The sequence below is a fragment of the Phialemonium atrogriseum genome, assembly GCF_030411735.1.
Source record: "Phialemonium atrogriseum strain 8032-3 unplaced genomic scaffold QBC33scaffold_29, whole genome shotgun sequence".
In the NCBI taxonomy this organism is placed as follows: Eukaryota; Fungi; Ascomycota; class Sordariomycetes; order Cephalothecales; family Cephalothecaceae; genus Phialemonium; species Phialemonium atrogriseum.
In genome coordinates this window covers 96,105-113,029 of record NW_026848166.1, presented here as the reverse complement: position 1 = coordinate 113,029, position 16,925 = coordinate 96,105, and the positions used below count along the sequence as shown (strand labels likewise).

The 16,925-nt window shown below is 54.3% G+C and overlaps 8 protein-coding genes across 8 annotated transcripts; 5 read left to right on the top strand and 3 right to left on the bottom strand.

Moving 5' to 3' along the window:
- The first annotated feature begins 44 nt into the window (after nucleotides 1-44).
- On the top strand, nucleotides 45-1,300 carry QBC33DRAFT_548923 (ketose-bisphosphate aldolase). Its single transcript, XM_060428917.1, has one exon. The coding sequence runs from the start codon at nucleotides 205-207 to the stop codon at nucleotides 1,063-1,065; it is 861 nt and encodes a 286-aa protein (XP_060279888.1). The 5' UTR covers nucleotides 45-204; the 3' UTR covers nucleotides 1,066-1,300.
- A 70-nt stretch (nucleotides 1,301-1,370) lies between these two features.
- Nucleotides 1,371-2,575, bottom strand: QBC33DRAFT_622650 (nucleoside-diphosphate-sugar epimerase). Its single transcript, XM_060432853.1, has 2 exons — nucleotides 2,136-2,575; nucleotides 1,371-2,067 (listed from the first exon to the last, which is right to left on the bottom strand). The coding sequence occupies exons 1-2, from the start codon at nucleotides 2,401-2,403 to the stop codon at nucleotides 1,376-1,378; spliced, it is 960 nt and encodes a 319-aa protein (XP_060279887.1). The 5' UTR covers nucleotides 2,404-2,575; the 3' UTR covers nucleotides 1,371-1,375.
- Nucleotides 2,576-2,844: 269 nt separating this feature from the next.
- On the top strand, nucleotides 2,845-5,178 carry QBC33DRAFT_498811 (major facilitator superfamily domain-containing protein). The gene is made up of 7 exons (XM_060425631.1): nucleotides 2,845-3,339; nucleotides 3,411-3,505; nucleotides 3,580-3,828; nucleotides 3,887-4,154; nucleotides 4,225-4,445; nucleotides 4,522-4,697; nucleotides 4,761-5,178. The coding sequence occupies exons 1-7, from the start codon at nucleotides 3,033-3,035 to the stop codon at nucleotides 4,909-4,911; spliced, it is 1,467 nt and encodes a 488-aa protein (XP_060279886.1). The 5' UTR covers nucleotides 2,845-3,032; the 3' UTR covers nucleotides 4,912-5,178.
- Nucleotides 5,179-5,223: 45 nt separating this feature from the next.
- Nucleotides 5,224-7,180, top strand: QBC33DRAFT_548917 (beta-lactamase/transpeptidase-like protein). Its single transcript, XM_060428916.1, has one exon. It carries the CDS (start codon nucleotides 5,371-5,373, stop codon nucleotides 6,760-6,762), a length of 1,392 nt encoding a protein of 463 aa, XP_060279885.1. The 5' UTR covers nucleotides 5,224-5,370; the 3' UTR covers nucleotides 6,763-7,180.
- QBC33DRAFT_548915 (uncharacterized protein) lies at nucleotides 6,616-8,796 on the bottom strand. The gene is made up of 6 exons (XM_060428915.1): nucleotides 8,412-8,796; nucleotides 7,885-8,344; nucleotides 7,583-7,807; nucleotides 7,430-7,481; nucleotides 7,029-7,323; nucleotides 6,616-6,967 (listed from the first exon to the last, which is right to left on the bottom strand). Exons 1-6 carry the CDS (start codon nucleotides 8,643-8,645, stop codon nucleotides 6,890-6,892), a joined length of 1,344 nt encoding a protein of 447 aa, XP_060279884.1. The 5' UTR covers nucleotides 8,646-8,796; the 3' UTR covers nucleotides 6,616-6,889.
- A 256-nt stretch (nucleotides 8,797-9,052) lies between these two features.
- On the top strand, nucleotides 9,053-11,129 carry QBC33DRAFT_596852 (uncharacterized protein; the record flags this gene model as incomplete). Its single annotated transcript, XM_060431902.1, has 2 exons — nucleotides 9,053-9,661; nucleotides 9,694-11,129. Exons 1-2 carry the CDS (start codon nucleotides 9,220-9,222, stop codon nucleotides 11,127-11,129), a joined length of 1,878 nt encoding a protein of 625 aa, XP_060279883.1. The 5' UTR covers nucleotides 9,053-9,219.
- A 118-nt stretch (nucleotides 11,130-11,247) lies between these two features.
- QBC33DRAFT_596842 (uncharacterized protein) lies at nucleotides 11,248-12,807 on the bottom strand. Its single transcript, XM_060431901.1, has 4 exons — nucleotides 12,144-12,807; nucleotides 11,947-12,069; nucleotides 11,646-11,879; nucleotides 11,248-11,580 (listed from the first exon to the last, which is right to left on the bottom strand). Exons 1-4 carry the CDS (start codon nucleotides 12,394-12,396, stop codon nucleotides 11,381-11,383), a joined length of 810 nt encoding a protein of 269 aa, XP_060279882.1. The 5' UTR covers nucleotides 12,397-12,807; the 3' UTR covers nucleotides 11,248-11,380.
- A 1,391-nt stretch (nucleotides 12,808-14,198) lies between these two features.
- On the top strand, nucleotides 14,199-16,190 carry QBC33DRAFT_622646 (uncharacterized protein; the record flags this gene model as incomplete). Its single annotated transcript, XM_060432852.1, has 12 exons — nucleotides 14,199-14,379; nucleotides 14,435-14,503; nucleotides 14,559-14,627; nucleotides 14,687-14,752; nucleotides 14,808-15,008; nucleotides 15,060-15,260; nucleotides 15,322-15,390; nucleotides 15,446-15,511; nucleotides 15,564-15,632; nucleotides 15,692-15,760; nucleotides 15,813-15,878; nucleotides 15,932-16,190. 12 exons carry the CDS (start codon nucleotides 14,199-14,201, stop codon nucleotides 15,961-15,963), a joined length of 1,158 nt encoding a protein of 385 aa, XP_060279881.1. The 3' UTR covers nucleotides 15,964-16,190.
- Between the last annotated feature and the right edge of the window lie 735 nt (nucleotides 16,191-16,925).

Genomic DNA, 16,925 nt, shown 5'->3' with positions numbered 1-16,925 from the left:
CCGGTCTAGATCCGATCTGACTCGGCATTTTCGCCGATTTCATTCTCGGCAAACCATTGTTGATATTCGCGGGGACGTCACGGGTCGTCATCACACATTGCTACTTTAATTAGCTTTTGCTTTCTCAAGAAGCTACCAAGAAGCTACACCACATCTGTCGAACTATCCTTTTTTCAACTCCAAGACAAGATAGTATTGGCAATCATGGCAAACGACAAGAAGAACCGGGCATTGGCGATCGTTGAAGCAGCAGGGGCTGGTGGCTACGCAGTCCCCGCGATATGCTGCTACAACCTTGAAGGCATCATCGCGTCTGTGCGAGCTGCCGAGGCAAAGCGATCCCCGGTCATCGTCCAGCTCTTCCCCTGGGCCATTGAGTTTGCGGACGGACTTCTCATCCACGCCGCCAAGGAGGCTGCGGACAAGGCGAACGTGCCCGTAGCCGTGCACATGGACCATGCCCAATCTCCCGAGATCATAAAGAGGGCGGCCGACCTTGGCGGGTTCGACGGCATCATGGTGGACATGAGCCACTACGAGAAGGAAGAGAACATGGCCAAGACCAAGGAACTGGTCGAGTACCTGCACGCAAGGGGCATCATTACCGAGGCAGAACCCGGACGGATCAACGGCGGGGAGGATGGTGTCGAGGATACCGGCGACCTCGAGGGTGTTCTCACGACTCCAGAACAGGCCGAGGAGTTCCTTGCGTTGGGGATCGACTGGCTAGCCCCGGCGTTTGGGAACGTCCATGGCAAGTACGGACCCAAGGGGCCGAGCCTGGACTATGATCGCCTGAGCCGGATTTACGAGACCACCAAGGGCAGAGTCCACCTCGTTCTCCACGGCGCAAATGACTTCGACGAGAAGCTTTTCAAGGAGTGCATCAAGCGCGGCATGGCAAAATGCAACATCAACGACGCGGTAAACGCCAAGTTCACCGAGGTGCAGAGGGAGAAGGCGGGCCGGATACCCCTGACGGCAGTCATGGAGCAAGGGACCTTGGCGATGCAGAAAGCCGTGGAGGAGCATATGGACTGGTTGGGATCTACGGGAAAGGCGTAACAAATTCTATATTGTGTCGAGCTAGTGGATTCATTGTGTAGAACGCGCATATATGAGACTTGCAAAAGATATCCGTCAATGATTGAACTTGGACTGAAGACGTGGGCTGGTTTTAACAAAAGATTCTGTCTGCTAATATGCGTTACTCTGTAATTATTTACAAGGCGTCTGATCAAGAGACCGCAACTGGTCTTGGATATTTAAGTATAGACATGTAGTTGGTTACAAATCTAACAGCAATTATATAACAGTATCGGGAAATCCTTGAAAGCGACAAAGGAGACTGAATGAGAGAGTTCTAATTACTTATCTACACAGACTCTAGGCTATCCTTGAAATCCCGTACAATGTCATCAAACGACGTGTCTCGCACAAACCCAAGATCCATGGCTCTTGTGTTGTCGAACATTGTCGGCCATGAGTACAAGATAGGCTTCAGTTTGGGGTCCTCCTCCTCCGAGAGATGCCGGAGCTTATCCTGTCCTCCCACCCTGGCAAGAGAGTCCATCATGTCCTGCACGGTAACGCCAATGCCAGGCAGATTGACGACACGGTCCCAGCTTGGCAATGAATCCCGCGGGATGCTCAGCGAGTAGACCAGGTTGGAAACGAGGATGCGCGGAGAGCATAGCCAGTGGCGGAAGCCTCGGTCTTTGAGGGGAATCACGCAGGGCAGACCTTGCATGGGCTCGCGGATCATCCCCGACAGGAAAGACGACGCTGCTGCGGTGGGCTTGCCGGGTCGCACAGATACCGTCGGGAGCCTGAAGATGAAGCCGTTGATGAAGCTGCGGCGGCTGAACTCGGTAATGAGATACTCGCACATCATCTTTTCGCAGCCATAGGAACTCTCTGGTGTCGGGCGCGCCGCCTCATCCACCGGTTCGACGATGTCACCGCCGTAGACAGCCTGGCTTGACGTGTAGATGACCTTAACGCCAGGGCAAGACTTGCGAAGGACCTCAAGAAGGGCCCTGGTTGCGTCAAAGTTCACCTTCATGCCTAGCACGGTGGTAAGTTATACATTAGCCCAGGCCTCGGAATCCACGCCACGGGTGGGTTGCTCTCACCTAAGTCGAAGTCGGCTTCTGAGCCGGACGACATGATGCCATGGAAGACAAATACCGCATCCAGGCCCTTATCGACAACACTGTGGGAACTGACGAGGAGGTCTGCCTTGATCGACTTGGCAAGTTGCGGCCACCTTGCCCCCTGCGGAATAGGGGGCTCGACGATGTCGGTCAAGACAACGTGATACCGGCCCTCTTCATCATCAAGGAGGGTCTTGGCCAGGAGCTGGCCGATGAATCCAGCAGCTCCAGTAATGAGAATGCGCATGTTGTTGGTTGGTTGATTGGTTGGCTGGTTGTGTTTTGGGACAAGGGTAGGCAATAATACGTCTAGAAAGAGGCTAGGAAGAGATGTATGTGATGAGACTGGAAACCAACGTGCATACCACAAAAAACAAGCCCGACCGTGAACGCGACTGAGGTACCAACGCAGCTTTATTTTACTGGCTTAAATTCCCCAGGTAGCCAAGGCATGGGAGAATTAGCAAAAGGTCCACAACCAAACAGGGCGATCTTCATGCAGCAGCCAAACCCCTCGGCCCAGGGTAGGCGGGAATGTGGGACTCGGCGATTCTCCGAGGCGAGACGACGTCGCTGTGGAGAAAGTCGTTCTCGGCGCTTCGCCGAACCCCCCTCACACATGACTGCAAATCAAGGTCGGGCAATCTCCACTACTGGGTTCATTCTCTGGTGACAGTGTAGCGGGTCGGCAATAGTTTGCGGGGGATTGTGGGGGATCGCGGGGATGGAAATACGCTATTAAAATTTCTCTGCAAGACAGTCGGCACGGCGAGGTGAATAAATAGGGGGCGACGCATCGTCTTGCTCCGACTCCCAAGACCCAGACTCAAAGCTGCATGAAATCCTTCTGTCACTTCTCTCAGTCTTTCGCCCATCATGTCGGTGGTGGCACATAACGACAAAATCGAGGCCAAGGCCGACCCAGTCGCGCTCGAGGATGCAAAGACACCGATCAACGAGCATATGCCGGAGATTCTCCGTTCGTATAGCCCTGAGCAACTGCACACCATGGAGAAGTCTTTGGTCCGCAAGATCGATCTGCGAAGTCTGCCTATCCTGTGCATCCTCTTTCTCCTCAACATTCTCGACAGAAATGCCATTGCCAACGCACGTCTCGGTGGCTTGGAGAAGTCGCTGAAGATAAACGATGTGCAGTATCAAACGGCAGTCATGGTTCTTTGGGGTTCGTATTTACTTCGTTGGAGGACTGCACAAGTCAAGCAGCAACCTTTTCCTATGCTGACCTACTACTAGCCGGTTATATCTCCATGATGGTTCCTTCAAACATGCTGCTTTCCATCTTCAAGCCCAGGATCTATCTTCCCACCGTTGTCATCGTCTGGGGTGTGGTACGTACTACACACATACATACAAGAAACCATACAGCGTGGTCCAAGGCTATCCGTACTCACATTATGTGCAGGTCTCCGGGGCGACCGGATTTGTTCAAAACCACGCCGGCCTTGTGGTCCTTCGTTTCCTAGTCGGCGTCGTCGAAGCTCCCTACTTCCCTGGATGCATCTTCCTTCTATCGTCTTGGTACACCAAGTCCGAGCTGCCGTCAAGAATTGCCATCTTCTATTCTGGCTACACGCTTTCCTCTGCCTTCGGTGGGCTCATCGCCGCCGGGATTATTGGCAATATGGACGGGGCTGGTGGATATCCTGCATGGGTTAGTTTGATACCCGTCAGATGATACTTGGCCACATCGTTAACAGGTCCCACACCAGCGATGGGTCTTCATCATTGAAGGGTCTGTCACAATTGTGATGGCCTTCTTAGGCTACATCCTGTTGCCCAACTACCCTACCAACACACCGTGGCTCAGCGAGGCCGAGAGCGCGTTGGCTCAGTACCGTCTCTCTCGTGAGGCTGACGGAGAGACGGACGAGGTCAATGAATCCGTTCTGCTCGGGCTTAAGGACTGTCTCACCGACCCAAAGGCGTGGCTGTTGGTTCTGATCCTCACCGGCGCCGTGGTGGGCATGAGCTTCACTTGTAAGTCCCTGACATGCAGAAATGCGTCAAAACCAACTTGGATTCGAATATTTACGCGGGATTTCCACAGATTTCTTCCCATCAATCGTCCAGACCCTCGGATACCCCAATGTGGAGACGCTTCTTCTAACCTCTCCTCCCTACTTCTTCGCCTGCATCTTCTCCATCGTAAATTCTTGGCACAGCGGCAAGACGAAGGAGCGCTGCTTCCACATAGTAGGCTGCTGCGTCATCTCGATCATCGGCCAGATTCTCTCCATGTCCACTTATAACGTTGGCGCCCGTTACTTCGTACGTTACAAAATCTACCATCCAACTTGAAGAAGGTCCCCAGAAAACAGAGATACTAACATGCATTGCCCATCAGGCCATGTTCCTTCAGGCGGCCGGGTCCTTCTCCGCCTTCCAGATCATCCTCTCCTGGATATCGACTACCATCCCCCGCCCCAAGGCGAAGCGAGCCGTGGCTCTCGCCCTCTGTACCGCCGTCAGCAACGCCACCAATATCAGCACCGCGTACCTGTACCCCAAATCTGATGCCCCGTAAGTCAGAACCGTGAGACAAACTGCTCAAGACGAGACCTGCTAACAATGGGTGACTTTCAGGCTCTATCGCAAAGGTTGCATTGTGATCACAGTCGCACTATTCGTTTGTGCCGTGTCGTCGTTCTCGCTCCGGTTTTGGCTGAAGAAGGAGAACAAGAAGCTCGAGCGTGCTGAAGATTTGGAGCTGCGTAACTTCCGTTATGTGTTGTAGAGCGTTGGGTGAGGGATGGGAACCACGGTTTGGTCATGATTGTTGGCCAATGTAGTCTGAATTAAACATATTTTCGTATTTTAAGCGCCTCCAGAAACCTCTCCAGGTCCCTACCTATCCATCAAGTTCATCAACGAATCGGAGACGACGAACATGACATGCAAGAATAACGATTCCAGGGGGTAAAGGGGGCGGCGCCCTCCCTGCATAATTGGCCCTGGGGTGAGCCAAGAGACGTAGTCACGTGCATCCCTTGTTAAGATTTTCTCCTCACAATGCGCCATTTCAACCCCGACATACTTACCTTGATATGGTAGATCGAAACCTTGAAGATTAAGCTGCTTTACTAGTCAAATTTCGGCACTTCAGTTGACGTCATACGTGGAGGACTCTTTGATCGCCGAACCTGACAACCCTGCAGATCATTTAATTAGGACACAAATCCAGCAACCTTTGGCCATGAAGTCCCCAATCCCCGACTATCTTAGGGTTGTGCTGGAGAATGCGCGCCCGGTTGAATCGGGCGAACCTGCCAGCTATATTGATGTTCTGGCCAACGCCGACACGTCGAAGATGGCAGTGGCGCTGGCAACAGTGGATGGCCACCTATACTCGGCCGGGGACGACCAGGTCGAATTCTCCATCCAATCCATCTCCAAGGCGTTTGTCTATGCGCTGGCGATCCAAGATGCGGGACTGCCGCGGGTCTTGGAGAAGATTGGCGTAGAACCGTCCGGCGACGCGTTCAACAAACTGTCGCTGGAGCGCGTCACCAATCGGCCCATGAACCCCATGATCAACGCCGGCGCCATCGCCGCGCACTCGTTGGTCGTGGGGCCTGACGCCACGGCAGAGCAGCGAGTCGAGCGTATATTGGCGAAACTGTCCAAGCTGGCGGGCCGACAGTTGCATGTGGACGAAGCCGTGTACGAGGCCGAGTTTAGGGATGCCAACCGCAACATGGGCATCGGTTACATGCTCAAGGCAGCGGGCATCATAAGCTGCGATCCACGGGAAGCGGTGCGTGGCTATGTTCGCCAGTGTGCCATCAACGTCAACGTGCGCGACCTCGCCATGATGGCGGCAACCCTCGGCAACGCCGGTGTCCACCCAATCTCGGGCGAGGAGATCATCCCCCACCACAGCGTGCGCCAGGTCCTGTCCGTCATGACCACTTGCGGCATGTACGACGCTGCCGGCGACTGGGTCTCCAACGTCGGGATCCCCGCAAAGAGCGGCGTGGCTGGCGGCATCATCGGCGCCCTGCCGGGCCAAGTCGGCCTCGCCGTCTTCTCGCCCAAGCTGGACGCACGCGGCACCAGCGTGCGGGGCGTCATCATGTGCGAGCAGCTGTCGCGCGACATGGGCCTGCACATGATGGACGTCAGCCAGATCGGCAGGGCCACCGTGCGGACCTGGGTCAAGACCATTTCCGGCGGCACGCTCCAGCCCCACGGGTGCGACCAGAAGGTGGCCGTCTTCGATCTGCGGGGTGCTGTTCGCTTCGCGGGCGCCGAGCGCCTCACTCATGCTGTTGCGCGCGAGCTCGGCGACCCCAACCCTGAGGACCCGGGTTCTGGACGGCATGCGGATGCCTGTGCGGTCATTTTCTCGTTCCGCGACGCGTATTCCCTCAACCATGTGGCTCAGCGGATCATACGGGAAAACATCCGTCGCTTGCTTACAGGGGAGAGGAATGTGGTGGTGATCGATCCCTCTGGGGTCTTGAAGATGAATGGCGATGATGCACCCGAAGCCCGTCAACCACGCGTGGTCAGGAACGAAGCAGAGGCGCGTGAGTATATCGGAGGTGCGGGTTGTCGGGTCGTGTCAAACAGCGACGATTGGTGAACTCGTACAATCTCTGAAAACCCGGCCTCTTTCAGGGGCTAAACAATGGTATTCCTCATGCCTCTGATCCACGTGCTATGCGCTATATAATGCCTTCCAATTACAATGCAGATACTGTGCTGAAAATCTACGGATACTTTGGCTGAGAAAACGCCTTTGGTCCAAACCATTTCCCTTTCACGAAGCTACTCCAATAGATGCTTGGCTTTGGACAAACTAGTTAGCTTCGCATTGCAGAACAAGGGCCCGACTTGATGAAAACTTACAAAGAAATCCTTCTTCAAGTGGTAAAACGCGCGTCTCGGTTTCTCCTGGCCACCGACAAGGCTTGAGAACGTCTCCTTTGGCACCCCGCCGTACTTGAACTCGCAGAGCATGAGCTCGTTGTGTCCAGTCAACAGTGGACAGCTCGCATAGCCGTCATACTCGGCGTTCAGCTGCTTTCCGCTCATGACGGAGAGCAGGTTGTGCACGAGAACTGGGGCTTGCGAGGTGATGGCGGCGGCTGTCTTGCTGTTGGGCAGGCTCGACGCATCGCCAAGCGAGAACACGTTAGGGTATCTTCACGTTCTTGGGTTAGCAACTGATGCATGGACGAAGTTGAGAAGGCGTCTTTCCGTCTTCCCACTTCCGAGACAAGCTTGTAAAGGGCTGGACATTGGCTTACTTGGTGTGTTGGGTCGTCGCTTTGTCGACAGCGACCCAGCCCGCCTCATCAGCTAAAAGAGACCGTCAGTTTGCCGTTTAAAGACTTCACATGAAGACCACCCCCCCGCTATACACAGACGGCGGCACAGCATGGCAATGGTGATCAACTCACCCAGGGGCGACTTTGCAACCCAGTCCCACGGTTTCTGCGGCGGGACTACGTGCAGGAAATCGAATGGTTTCTGCACCTCCTTTCCACCATCGGCAAGATTCTTGAAGGTGGCAACATTACTCTTCGAATCGACCGCGATGAGGTTGTGCTGAAATAAACCCTCGACATTACGTTGCTGGCGGAGCGATTCGAGTGCCTGGGAATACTTTGGCACCGCAAACATTACTATATCGGGTGTCAGCAAGCGAGCAACCAAAACTGGCAAAGCGCCATTCATTGAAGAAGGTTGGAAAACAGCTCACCGGGCGCGCCAGTAGCGAAAGTCGCGTCAATGTTGCCTCGGACCCCGTCCCGGGTCCACTGTGAAAGAGCCATCCAGAGGATCTTCTGCGGTGCACCAGCACACTTGATCATACCAGCCGGCTGGGTGAAGATGGCATTTCCCTGCTTAAGTGCTTGGATGTTCTTCCAGACCTTTTCGACCGTTTGGGCCGAGTAGATGGATGAAACGGGCCTCGCGGGATCTTGCAGGGCCTCGGAAAGACCCGACACGCCCGAGATATTGGTCTCAAGGCCGGGGGCAACGACTAGGAAGTCATAGGAGATATCGACGCCTTCAGAGGTCTTGACCACGCTGTTTGCTGGGTCGAAGTTGGACACACTGAGGGGGTAGTGCTTCACTCCAGGCGGGATAACCGAAGGGAGCGGCCGCTGCATCTGAGACAGAGGCTTGAGTCCTGAGCCTACAAGGGTCCATCCAGGCTATCCGTCCATATAATTAGATATCTGTAAAAGTCCAGGGGCAAGCGATATCTAATTAGTTGCTCACCTGGTAGTGGTGAGTTGACGCGGGGTCTAGAATGGCAATATCGGGCTTATCGAGCTGGTTTGCGCGAGCCACCTGGGCAGCGACCGTCACGCCGGCTGTTCCTCCGCCGACAATGACGATGCGGTGATGGGCTCTTGCGGGAATCGAGGTTGCATAGCTTCTCGTTGTCGGCGACGAGATCCTGCATGCGGCTTTGGTGAGCGAGGTTTGGGACCGCACTGCGACACCCGCCATGGTTTGGTTGTTTTGACAGAGACTCTGGGTTGGTAAAGTGGAGCCAAAGTTCTAGATGAGAATCATGTGGAAGGATAATTAGGAGTTGCAAATAATGGCGTTTCTGTTTGGGTTTGCTTTCACTTTTTCTCGCCGTCTGAGTGCGCGATAATTAGTAATTTGGTTCCACATTAACGAGCACGCAAGACGGGAACAACAAAAATCTTCACAGGCGGCCCACTCGCGGGAAAAGCGGAGAAGCGTACTGTGTGGACATGGGAGTTTTGCTTCTTGGGCACAGTGTAGTACAAGGGTCATGAGAACGGTGTGGCTTGACTGTGTGGCTTGACTATGTGGCTTGACTACTGACCTTCCGGTGTCGTCATGGGGGCCTTCCGGCCAATAGGGTTCCTTTCCGCACTCCACCCCGGTCATGCAACCCAGAGAGAGCTCTGTCACTCAGCACCTTCTTCCCAGAAACCCTCACGGAGCCATCCTCATTCGAACTATTTGGGTTCATCTGATTCGACACAAAGTGCAACCCCCACTGCCAGGAGTCAAGGAGGGCGTGCTGACTGGTTGAAGAGCCCTCACCATGGATTCCGATATCACTACGCTCATGATGCGCAAGCTAGGGTCGGGAAAGGACGAGTTTGGCAAGGAAATGGACACGACGCGGGCGCTCTGGCTTGATGTTCTGATGGACGGCAGACCTCGAAAGTCCAACAGCCCGTTGGTCAGCCTACCGGCCGAAATTCTCGCCGAGATATTGGATGGTATCGCTGACGACAAGGCAACCCTAGCTGCCCTGGCATTGGTCAACAGCGACTGCAGACACCTCGCGCGTTCTTGTCAGTTTGCCCACGTGTGTTTCGACTACAGCCCTCGCGCCTGGGAATTTCTCACCCACGTCGTGAGGAAGCGCAAGACGGAGAGCCGCCTCGGAATATACGTCCGCAGAGTGACCATCAGCCCCCATCCAGGCTGGGTTAGAGAGACCCATTCCGATGCCTTTGAAGCCGTGTTTGGGGACCACAGTGAGTCCTACAGCAGGGACCAGAAGGCGCAGATTTGCAAGGTGGAAACCGAACATACCTGCGGTACCGTTCCATACTCATGGGGGCAATTGCCTTGGCCATGCCTCATGTCTCGGCAATTTCTTGGCATGATCGACTGATTGTCCGCGCCGACTTCTTTTATACTATCACCCGCTTGAACATTCAAGAACTTATACTGCATGGGCTTACCATCGACAAGGCTTACCGCATAGAGCCTCCCCTGTCGCCGCCTTCCTTGCCCCTCCGCCGCCTCTTCCTGAACGATGTTCACGTGGAAATAAAACGCGGTGCAGACGATGGTGCTGGTATTGGCACGGACACTAGCATCGATCCTATATCCATCTTCTTCGCAACACTACTCAGGGGCTGCGCGCCCACGCTCGAGTCGCTAGACTGCCTGCATGGTCTCTACCAGCAGCACGTGGTCTCTCTTGGCGATGAACCTCTGTCTTTCCCTTGCCTTCGGCGCCTGGTCGTTCGGTACCTCAAACTGTCGCTACCCTCCATGATAGCTCTGCTCAAAGCACCCCTCAGACACCTCGTCGTACCGGATTGCAAAGGTGTCGACAAGGCTCTCTCGAAATGCTCGCCCCTACCCTGCCTTGAGACGTTGGTCATTCCGTCCCTCACGCTAAGCAGGTGGAGAGCCGACGAGAGGTCCAAGTCTCTGGTCGCCCTCCTCGAGGACCACAAACAGATTCGGAAGCTCTGCGTAGAGCAAGCCGCGTCTGAGGCCCTCGACACCCTAATCGTCCCCATCATATCGGCAGGCAGCTTCACAAACCTCCGCTCGCTCTCCCTGTCGTGGTCGGGCCCTGGTACTGCCGAAGAAACGCGACCTCATATCGCAACAATCTCCAATACGTCACTCGCCGCCATTGGGACAATCGAATCACTGGAGCAGCTTTATCTCAGTGCGGGCGAGAATGGCGGATGGCGCCACCAGTGGCTTGTGGACCACGACGAGCTACGTGGGCACCTGAGCGGACTGAAGAGACTGAAAAGGCTAGCCCTTTCCCGCGATACATACCTGGAGACGATCTTTGAGCCGGAGAAGTACTACTCTTATCGGGTTGCCAGTCCTCAGATGCGGTACGATGCGAGGACTCGGCCTGAACTTGACTACCCCGGCGGAACAGCATTCTATCATGAGAGTGATGATGACCCAATGGCCGATGATGGTCCTCACCTCGGAGAGCACGAAGAACACTTTCGATCGCTGAACGCCGAGGAAGTCTGGGAACTCGGTCACCGGAACCGCATGATCACACACGTTGAGAAGTACGCGGTTGCCATTCCTAGTCTGGAGTGGATGGTCTGCGGGGAGTTCCCTATGGAGATTGTTCGTGGAGATTGGGGCATAGCGGTCAATCCTCTGGCTGGTGAAAGGGATACGTGTTCAACTATGCTAAACCGTATGTTTGGGATGGGGGACCTCGTGAACTGATATTTATGTTGTAAATTTCTACAAAACACGCAACTAGAGAACTCCATCACTGCAGGGAAGGTCTCCCTCCAACATACCATGGAGTGGTGCTCATCATAGAATATGCACAATTTAACCCCACGAGGAAAGTCTGCCCAACAGCCTCCCCCACCCTCATCTACATGCGCAGTTTCCTCCGGAAGACACAATAGCTAACGCCCCAGACGCCCGCATTACCAATAACCCTGGATGTAAATATGACAGTTCGCCTTCTAAACGTCGTGATCCCAAGCCACAGTCTTCTGGATTGCCCACTTCCTAATATCCTCAAAGTTCCTGCATGTATGCATCGTGCTGAAGTCGGGCCAGTAGTCGTCGTTTTCGTATCCGTATTCCGGATAGGTTCGGAAGGTGAAGATACCAATGTCGCTCTGGCACATGAGATTCAACCTCAGAGTCTCGATGCAATGATCTACAATCCTGTCAGTTGGGGGCTTGGGGGTCGCAATCTCTTGGCAGTTGATGATGTATCCCTACCGACATGCCCCTGGACGTCCTCCTTGCCTTCCGAGGCGTCCACGTCACCTCCCTGGTGCTTGTAGTAGTCCTTATAGACAGCCTGGCGAATGAGGTTGAGGCAGTGCAGTTGGTGGAAGACTTCGACTGCAGCTCTGTAGCCTTTGGCACCCGTACGTGGGTCCTTAATCGTGAGCGACTGAGGGGGTAGGCCGAGTCGGTCAAGCTCTGCTTGCGAGATCATTTGATCGCCCACTTTTTATCGATGGTCAGCCAGCAGTTCAAAACAAAGTAGGCAGGCAATCGTGGGGAAATAACTCACCATCGTTGGCAATGTAGTTCCACGCCTTGTCCACTTCAGGGCCGTAGCCGACAAACGGTCCCTCGACGATGGGAGTTAAATTATACCGCACAGTTTCGTATCTCACGATGGGTGCGACGGGTGCTGCCATGCCGATTAGTTCCAGGCCACACCGATACCCCAAGGCGAGCACCCAAGACGAGCAAGACAGGACGTACAGTACGACGAGTATAATTCAGTGTATGCGAGATCGGAATGGTTGCCGCTCCTTACGCAGAATGACACAAGGAATAAACTCATTGAAATGGAAAGAAGAACAAGATGGCCAAGCCATGCCCAATTCCTCGCAAGTCTCTCAAATGTAGTCGTCGCGGACCCTCTGTCGAATCTGGCTGTCCGGGTGGTGTGCTTCTCGCCTGCGCCCTCGAGGCTGCCCTCGTGTAGAGGTAATGAATGGTATCCTTTCGCCATGATGAAGGTAAGAAAGAGTTGGAACGAAGCACACCTGGTGCAAGTGGGCAGAATGGAAGTGGAAGGACGAAGAGGGATGTGACTTCTTTGGGAGGCGGTAGGAGATGGTGGGAGATGGTGGGACACGGTGGGTGACAAGACGAAGAGCGGCAAAACACACGAGACGAGGAGCAAGAAGAGACGAGACGAGCAGTAACAGCCGCAAAAGTTGACAGCCAAGCTTTCCCAGGGCCCTGTAATAGGGTATGTGAGCGACAGACAGGCTCAGGAGATCGTCATAGGTAACGCAGATGACGAAAATCATGGACAGGAGAACAGGAGAAAAGGAAAGGAGAAGCGAGAGGGAGGCGCCTCTGGGGTCCACGACATGTAGCACATCACCATGCAAAATCCATAGCGGTTGAAGATCTGAGTGTTCCAGAAAAAGCGAAACGTGCGAGAGCCTCGTGCTTGGTAACTTGAGACACAGCGGCGACAGACGTTTGACAGGGGGCGGATGGGGGGGGACATTGTGATTGGGCCAAAGCCTGTCATGGCCACTAGTCTCTTTATGTGCAAAAGCCGGGCGCCTTCCCCAGAATCCGGCGAATCCCAGTAAATACAATAAAATAAAAAGTCGACTTCCCAGGTTCGGAGCGGTTCACACCCCAGCGGAACCATTCCCAACTGCAGTCCAAAATCTTGAATCTTGGCACGAGACATCAATCTCTACCTCAATCTACCATATGCTTCAGATCCCCCCATTTCTGTTGGACATTCGCTCACTCCTATCCCATCTTCTTGCCAAATCTGCCAGCGTGGTAATTGTTTGGACAACGCTTCCTAAAGTTCCACCGACAGTCGCGCTGGCCTTGGTCTAGAATTGCTTTGACTTGTTGCAGCAGTTTCATCACGCTGTAGCGGGCAGGCCGAAGCGACCATGCTGTGGCGGCTCGGACTGGAGGGCGGAACTTCAGACGTGCATGACTGTTTCAACTATATCTGACGGGGTCTAGCTCTGGTAGCCCTTGCCAAGATGCGGCACAATCTACCGATCTTTTATGCCGCATCCTCAGCGCTAAAAGCTTAGCCTGTGCGGGCTATGCGTATTTCGCCTCGCTAGTGGCAGCCAGGGGCAAACAAGCTTTTCCTAAATAAGATCTGGGGTAAATTATGAACGGTTTTGTTGGTGATGGCTTGCAGGGATTGTGGAGAGAGGATGGCTGGGAAGGGCTGCTTGGCAGAATTGTCTACCCTTGCCGCAGACTGAGCCCGGTGAAACCAAATTCGAGTAAACGGCAAGGATACGCGGCATTGATATGTAACGAGAGAAGGGTATGGCTGCATGATGGGACAGCAAGTCATTGTCGACGACACAACTCCCTGCCTGTGTGTCCCTTGCCTGTGTCCCTGCCTGTGTGTCCCTTGCCTGTGTCCCTGCCTGTGGCTGGTCTACCCAGCACGATGGAGAACTTGGGGGAGGTCAGCTGCGTCTTCAACCCTGGATTGTGACACACGGGCCCTTGATCCTCAACGAGAGGCTGCGTGTCGATCAGGTTTGACATTTCGTCCCATTGTTGTCAGACTAGCCAATGTCGTGATCAACGCGAAACCAGCACCCACTGGAATGACCCAGGGTGTCTGCTTTTTTGCCAAGACAAGGTATAAAGAACGCAAACCTTCTCACTCCTCCAGTTGTTGTCCTCTACTCCCTCCCATCCCGCTCTCCGTCGTCAGTTTTCCGGTCTCTACCTTTCTTCTACCTTTCTTCCTGTACCTTTGTTCCCATTCTTCAGCTGCCGGCCAGCACATTATATTTCGCAATGCATTCTCCCTCTATTGTGCGGATCGTCATCACTGGCCTGGCAGCCACGTCCACCGTTGCTAGCTTTGAAGTTGGCAACGTTGGAGGACTCGCTCGGAGGAATGTGGGGACCCTTCTTGCCCTCGCTGCACCAGCTTGGGCCATGCCGGTCGAGATCGAGGCTCGCATGCCCCATCATCGTTAGTAATTCTGGGCCCCCGTCATGATTGCTTCTGTTGTTAATACCTAGAACAGAGGGAAAGAAGGGTGGCAAGAACAACAAGCGCGATGAGGAGGAGCTTGACACTCGTGAGCCCCATCACCGTAAGCCCTTCGTCCAACACCTCCCACAGCCACACTTGCTTACCCTTTTCATTAGAAGGCAAGAAGGGTGGCAAGAACAACGGCCGCGACGTTGAAGTCCTCGAGACTCGTGAGCCTCACCACCGTAAGTCTGTCCCTTTAACACTTGTTGCAGACACACTGGCTGACAACACGCCTTTATAGAAGGTAAGAAGGGTGGTAAGAACAACGGCCGCGACGTCGAGCTAGACGCCCGTGAGCCCCATCACCGTAAGTTCATCCTCGAAATGCTTCTGCCCCAGTCCCATCAGCTTACTCCTTCTAGAAGGAAAGAAGGGCGGCAAGAACAACGGCCGCGATGTTGAACTGGAGGCCCGCGAGCCTCATCACCAAGGCAAGAAGGGTGGCAAGAACAACGGCCGTGACGTTGAGTTGGAGACCCGCGAGCCTCACCACCAAGGCAAGAAGGGCGGCAAGAACAACGGCCGCGACGTTGAAGAACTGGAAACCCGCGAGCCTCACCACCGTAAGTGCATCATCGACCGTGATCCCACCCACACTATCTGACAAGTACCAGAGGGAAAGAAGGGTGGCAAGAACAACGGTCGCGACGTTGAGCTGGATGCCCGCGAGCCTCATCACCAAGGCAAGAAGGGTGGCAAGAACAACGGCCGTGACGTCGAGTTGGAGACCCGCGAGCCCCATCACCAAGGCAAGAAGGGCGGCAAGAACAATGGCCGCGATGTGGACGAGCTCGAGACCCGTGAGCCTCATCATCGTACGCGCCCCCCTCCCCAAAGTCTTCCTATTGTTGCATTGACTAATCTCATATACTAAAGAGGGTAAGAAGGGCGGTAAGAACAACGGCCGCGATGTGGAAGAGCTTGAGACCCGTGAGCCCCATCACCGTAAGCATGCATGGATACTCTCTTTCTTGGTTCGCCTGTGCTAACATTGGGATAGAGGGCAAGAAGGGCGGCAAGAACAACGGCCGTGACGTTGAACTCGAGACCCGCGAGCCCCATCACCGTGAGTATGCCCTGAAGAGTACAATGATTTGCCTGGGCTAACATTGGCATAGAGGGAAAGAAGGGCGGTAAGAACAACGGTCGCGATGTGGAAGAGCTTGAGACCCGTGAGCCCCATCATCGTACGCGCCCCTCCCCAAAGTCTTCCTATTGTTGCATTAGCTGATCTCATATACAACAGAGGGTAAGAAGGGTGGCAAGAACAACGGCCGCGATCTGGAAGAGCTCGAGACCCGTGAGCCCCATCACCGTGAGTATCCCCTGGATTCCAACCTGATGTGCTCGAGCTAACCTTGTAATAGAAGGCAAGAAGGGCGGCAAGAACAACGGCCGAGATATCGAACTCGACACCCGTGAGCCCCATCACCGTGAGCATCCCCTAAGATTCCAACCTGATGTGCTCGAGCTAACCTCGTAACAGAAGGCAAGGGCGGCAAGAAGGGGGGCAACTAAAGTATTCGCTTCGACCGGTGTGAACGGCTTCATCGTATGATTGCAATGGGCTTGCAGGCACCATTGATGTCTTCCTAGGCACCAGGACAGGACACTTCCTTGCCTGCCTGAGAGCCGACATTGGCGCCAAGACATAATTGAGAACGTATCATGTATTTTGTAGTGCTACATTAACGCAACGGGACTGGTCTGGTTGGCCTAGACATGGGTCTAGCTAAATTTATCCGGAGCTGAGATCATCCCACGCGCAACGAGCTGTCGATTTGGAGCAGTGGAACGCAAGCCCGGTTCGGAGTCGGCTCCGAAGAAAGCCATCTTTTCGGGTTGTAAATTGAGAGTCTGCTGCGCGGTACGCAAGTCTAGCTAAGAATCATAGATCAAATAGGCGCATTATTCTTGAATGATTCGGGCAACCCTCCGCCGTTATCCTACGCCACTTCTCCGAGTAGGAGGTGACACCTCAGCAAGTCCACCCCGGCCAACGACGGCGCCATTCAGGACTGTCTGTGTCGAGGTAAATATGGCCGGCTCCATATTTTCTGAGCTGCGCTATTAAGATACGGACAAGCAGCCCCTCCTCCGTGACACGGTTGTAGACAGGATGCCAGATTTGAGCGATTCCAATGCGTTGTTGTCTAAGTAGGTAGCCGAGGCTGGGGACGTGTGTCTCAAAGGTGCATGGTAGGAGCAACCAGGTTCCAAAGGTCGGCCTTGCTGAGAACGGCAAGTCCGGTGGCCAAGCGCGTTTCCTCAAGGGAAAAAGCAGTTGCTACCGACCCCGCTGCAACTGAAAAAGGGGGATAGGGGGTGGCCCCGTGCACTGTCCACCAGCGGCAGAGTCTCAGACATTGAGACGTCCTGTTTCACTCCATCTTGCGACGAAGGTGCCACAGATGCCCAATTAAGCGAAAATCCCAACACTCGCTTACCTGGTTCAAGCGAGGGAACTCATGCAACTTGGA

Bases quoted from the DNA above. Each gene is read 5' to 3' on its own strand.
- QBC33DRAFT_498811 (XM_060425631.1), top strand. From the start codon at position 3,033: ATGTCGGTGGTGGCACATAACGACAAAATCGAGGCCAAGGCCGACCCA. The intron at 3,506-3,579 runs GTACGTACTACA...CATTATGTGCAG, and splicing joins TTGTCATCGTCTGGGGTGTG to GTCTCCGGGGCGACCGGATT. The intron at 4,446-4,521 runs GTACGTTACAAA...ATTGCCCATCAG, and splicing joins ACGTTGGCGCCCGTTACTTC to GCCATGTTCCTTCAGGCGGC.
- QBC33DRAFT_548923 (XM_060428917.1), top strand. From the start codon at position 205: ATGGCAAACGACAAGAAGAACCGGGCATTGGCGATCGTTGAAGCAGCA.
- QBC33DRAFT_596842 (XM_060431901.1), bottom strand. From the start codon at position 12,396: ATGGCGAAAGGATACCATTCATTACCTCTACACGAGGGCAGCCTCGAG. The intron at 12,070-12,143 runs GTACGTCCTGTC...TCGGCATGGCAG, and splicing joins TGAATTATACTCGTCGTACT to CACCCGTCGCACCCATCGTG. The intron at 11,581-11,645 runs GTAGGGATACAT...ACAGGATTGTAG, and splicing joins GGACGTCCAGGGGCATGTCG to ATCATTGCATCGAGACTCTG.
- QBC33DRAFT_548917 (XM_060428916.1), top strand. From the start codon at position 5,371: ATGAAGTCCCCAATCCCCGACTATCTTAGGGTTGTGCTGGAGAATGCG.
- QBC33DRAFT_548915 (XM_060428915.1), bottom strand. From the start codon at position 8,645: ATGGCGGGTGTCGCAGTGCGGTCCCAAACCTCGCTCACCAAAGCCGCA. The intron at 8,345-8,411 runs GTGAGCAACTAA...ATGGACGGATAG, and splicing joins CGTCAACTCACCACTACCAG to CCTGGATGGACCCTTGTAGG. The intron at 7,324-7,429 runs GTAAGCCAATGT...AAGAACGTGAAG, and splicing joins GCGACGACCCAACACACCAA to ATACCCTAACGTGTTCTCGC.
- QBC33DRAFT_622650 (XM_060432853.1), bottom strand. From the start codon at position 2,403: ATGCGCATTCTCATTACTGGAGCTGCTGGATTCATCGGCCAGCTCCTG. The intron at 2,068-2,135 runs GTGAGAGCAACC...CCACCGTGCTAG, and splicing joins AGAAGCCGACTTCGACTTAG to GCATGAAGGTGAACTTTGAC.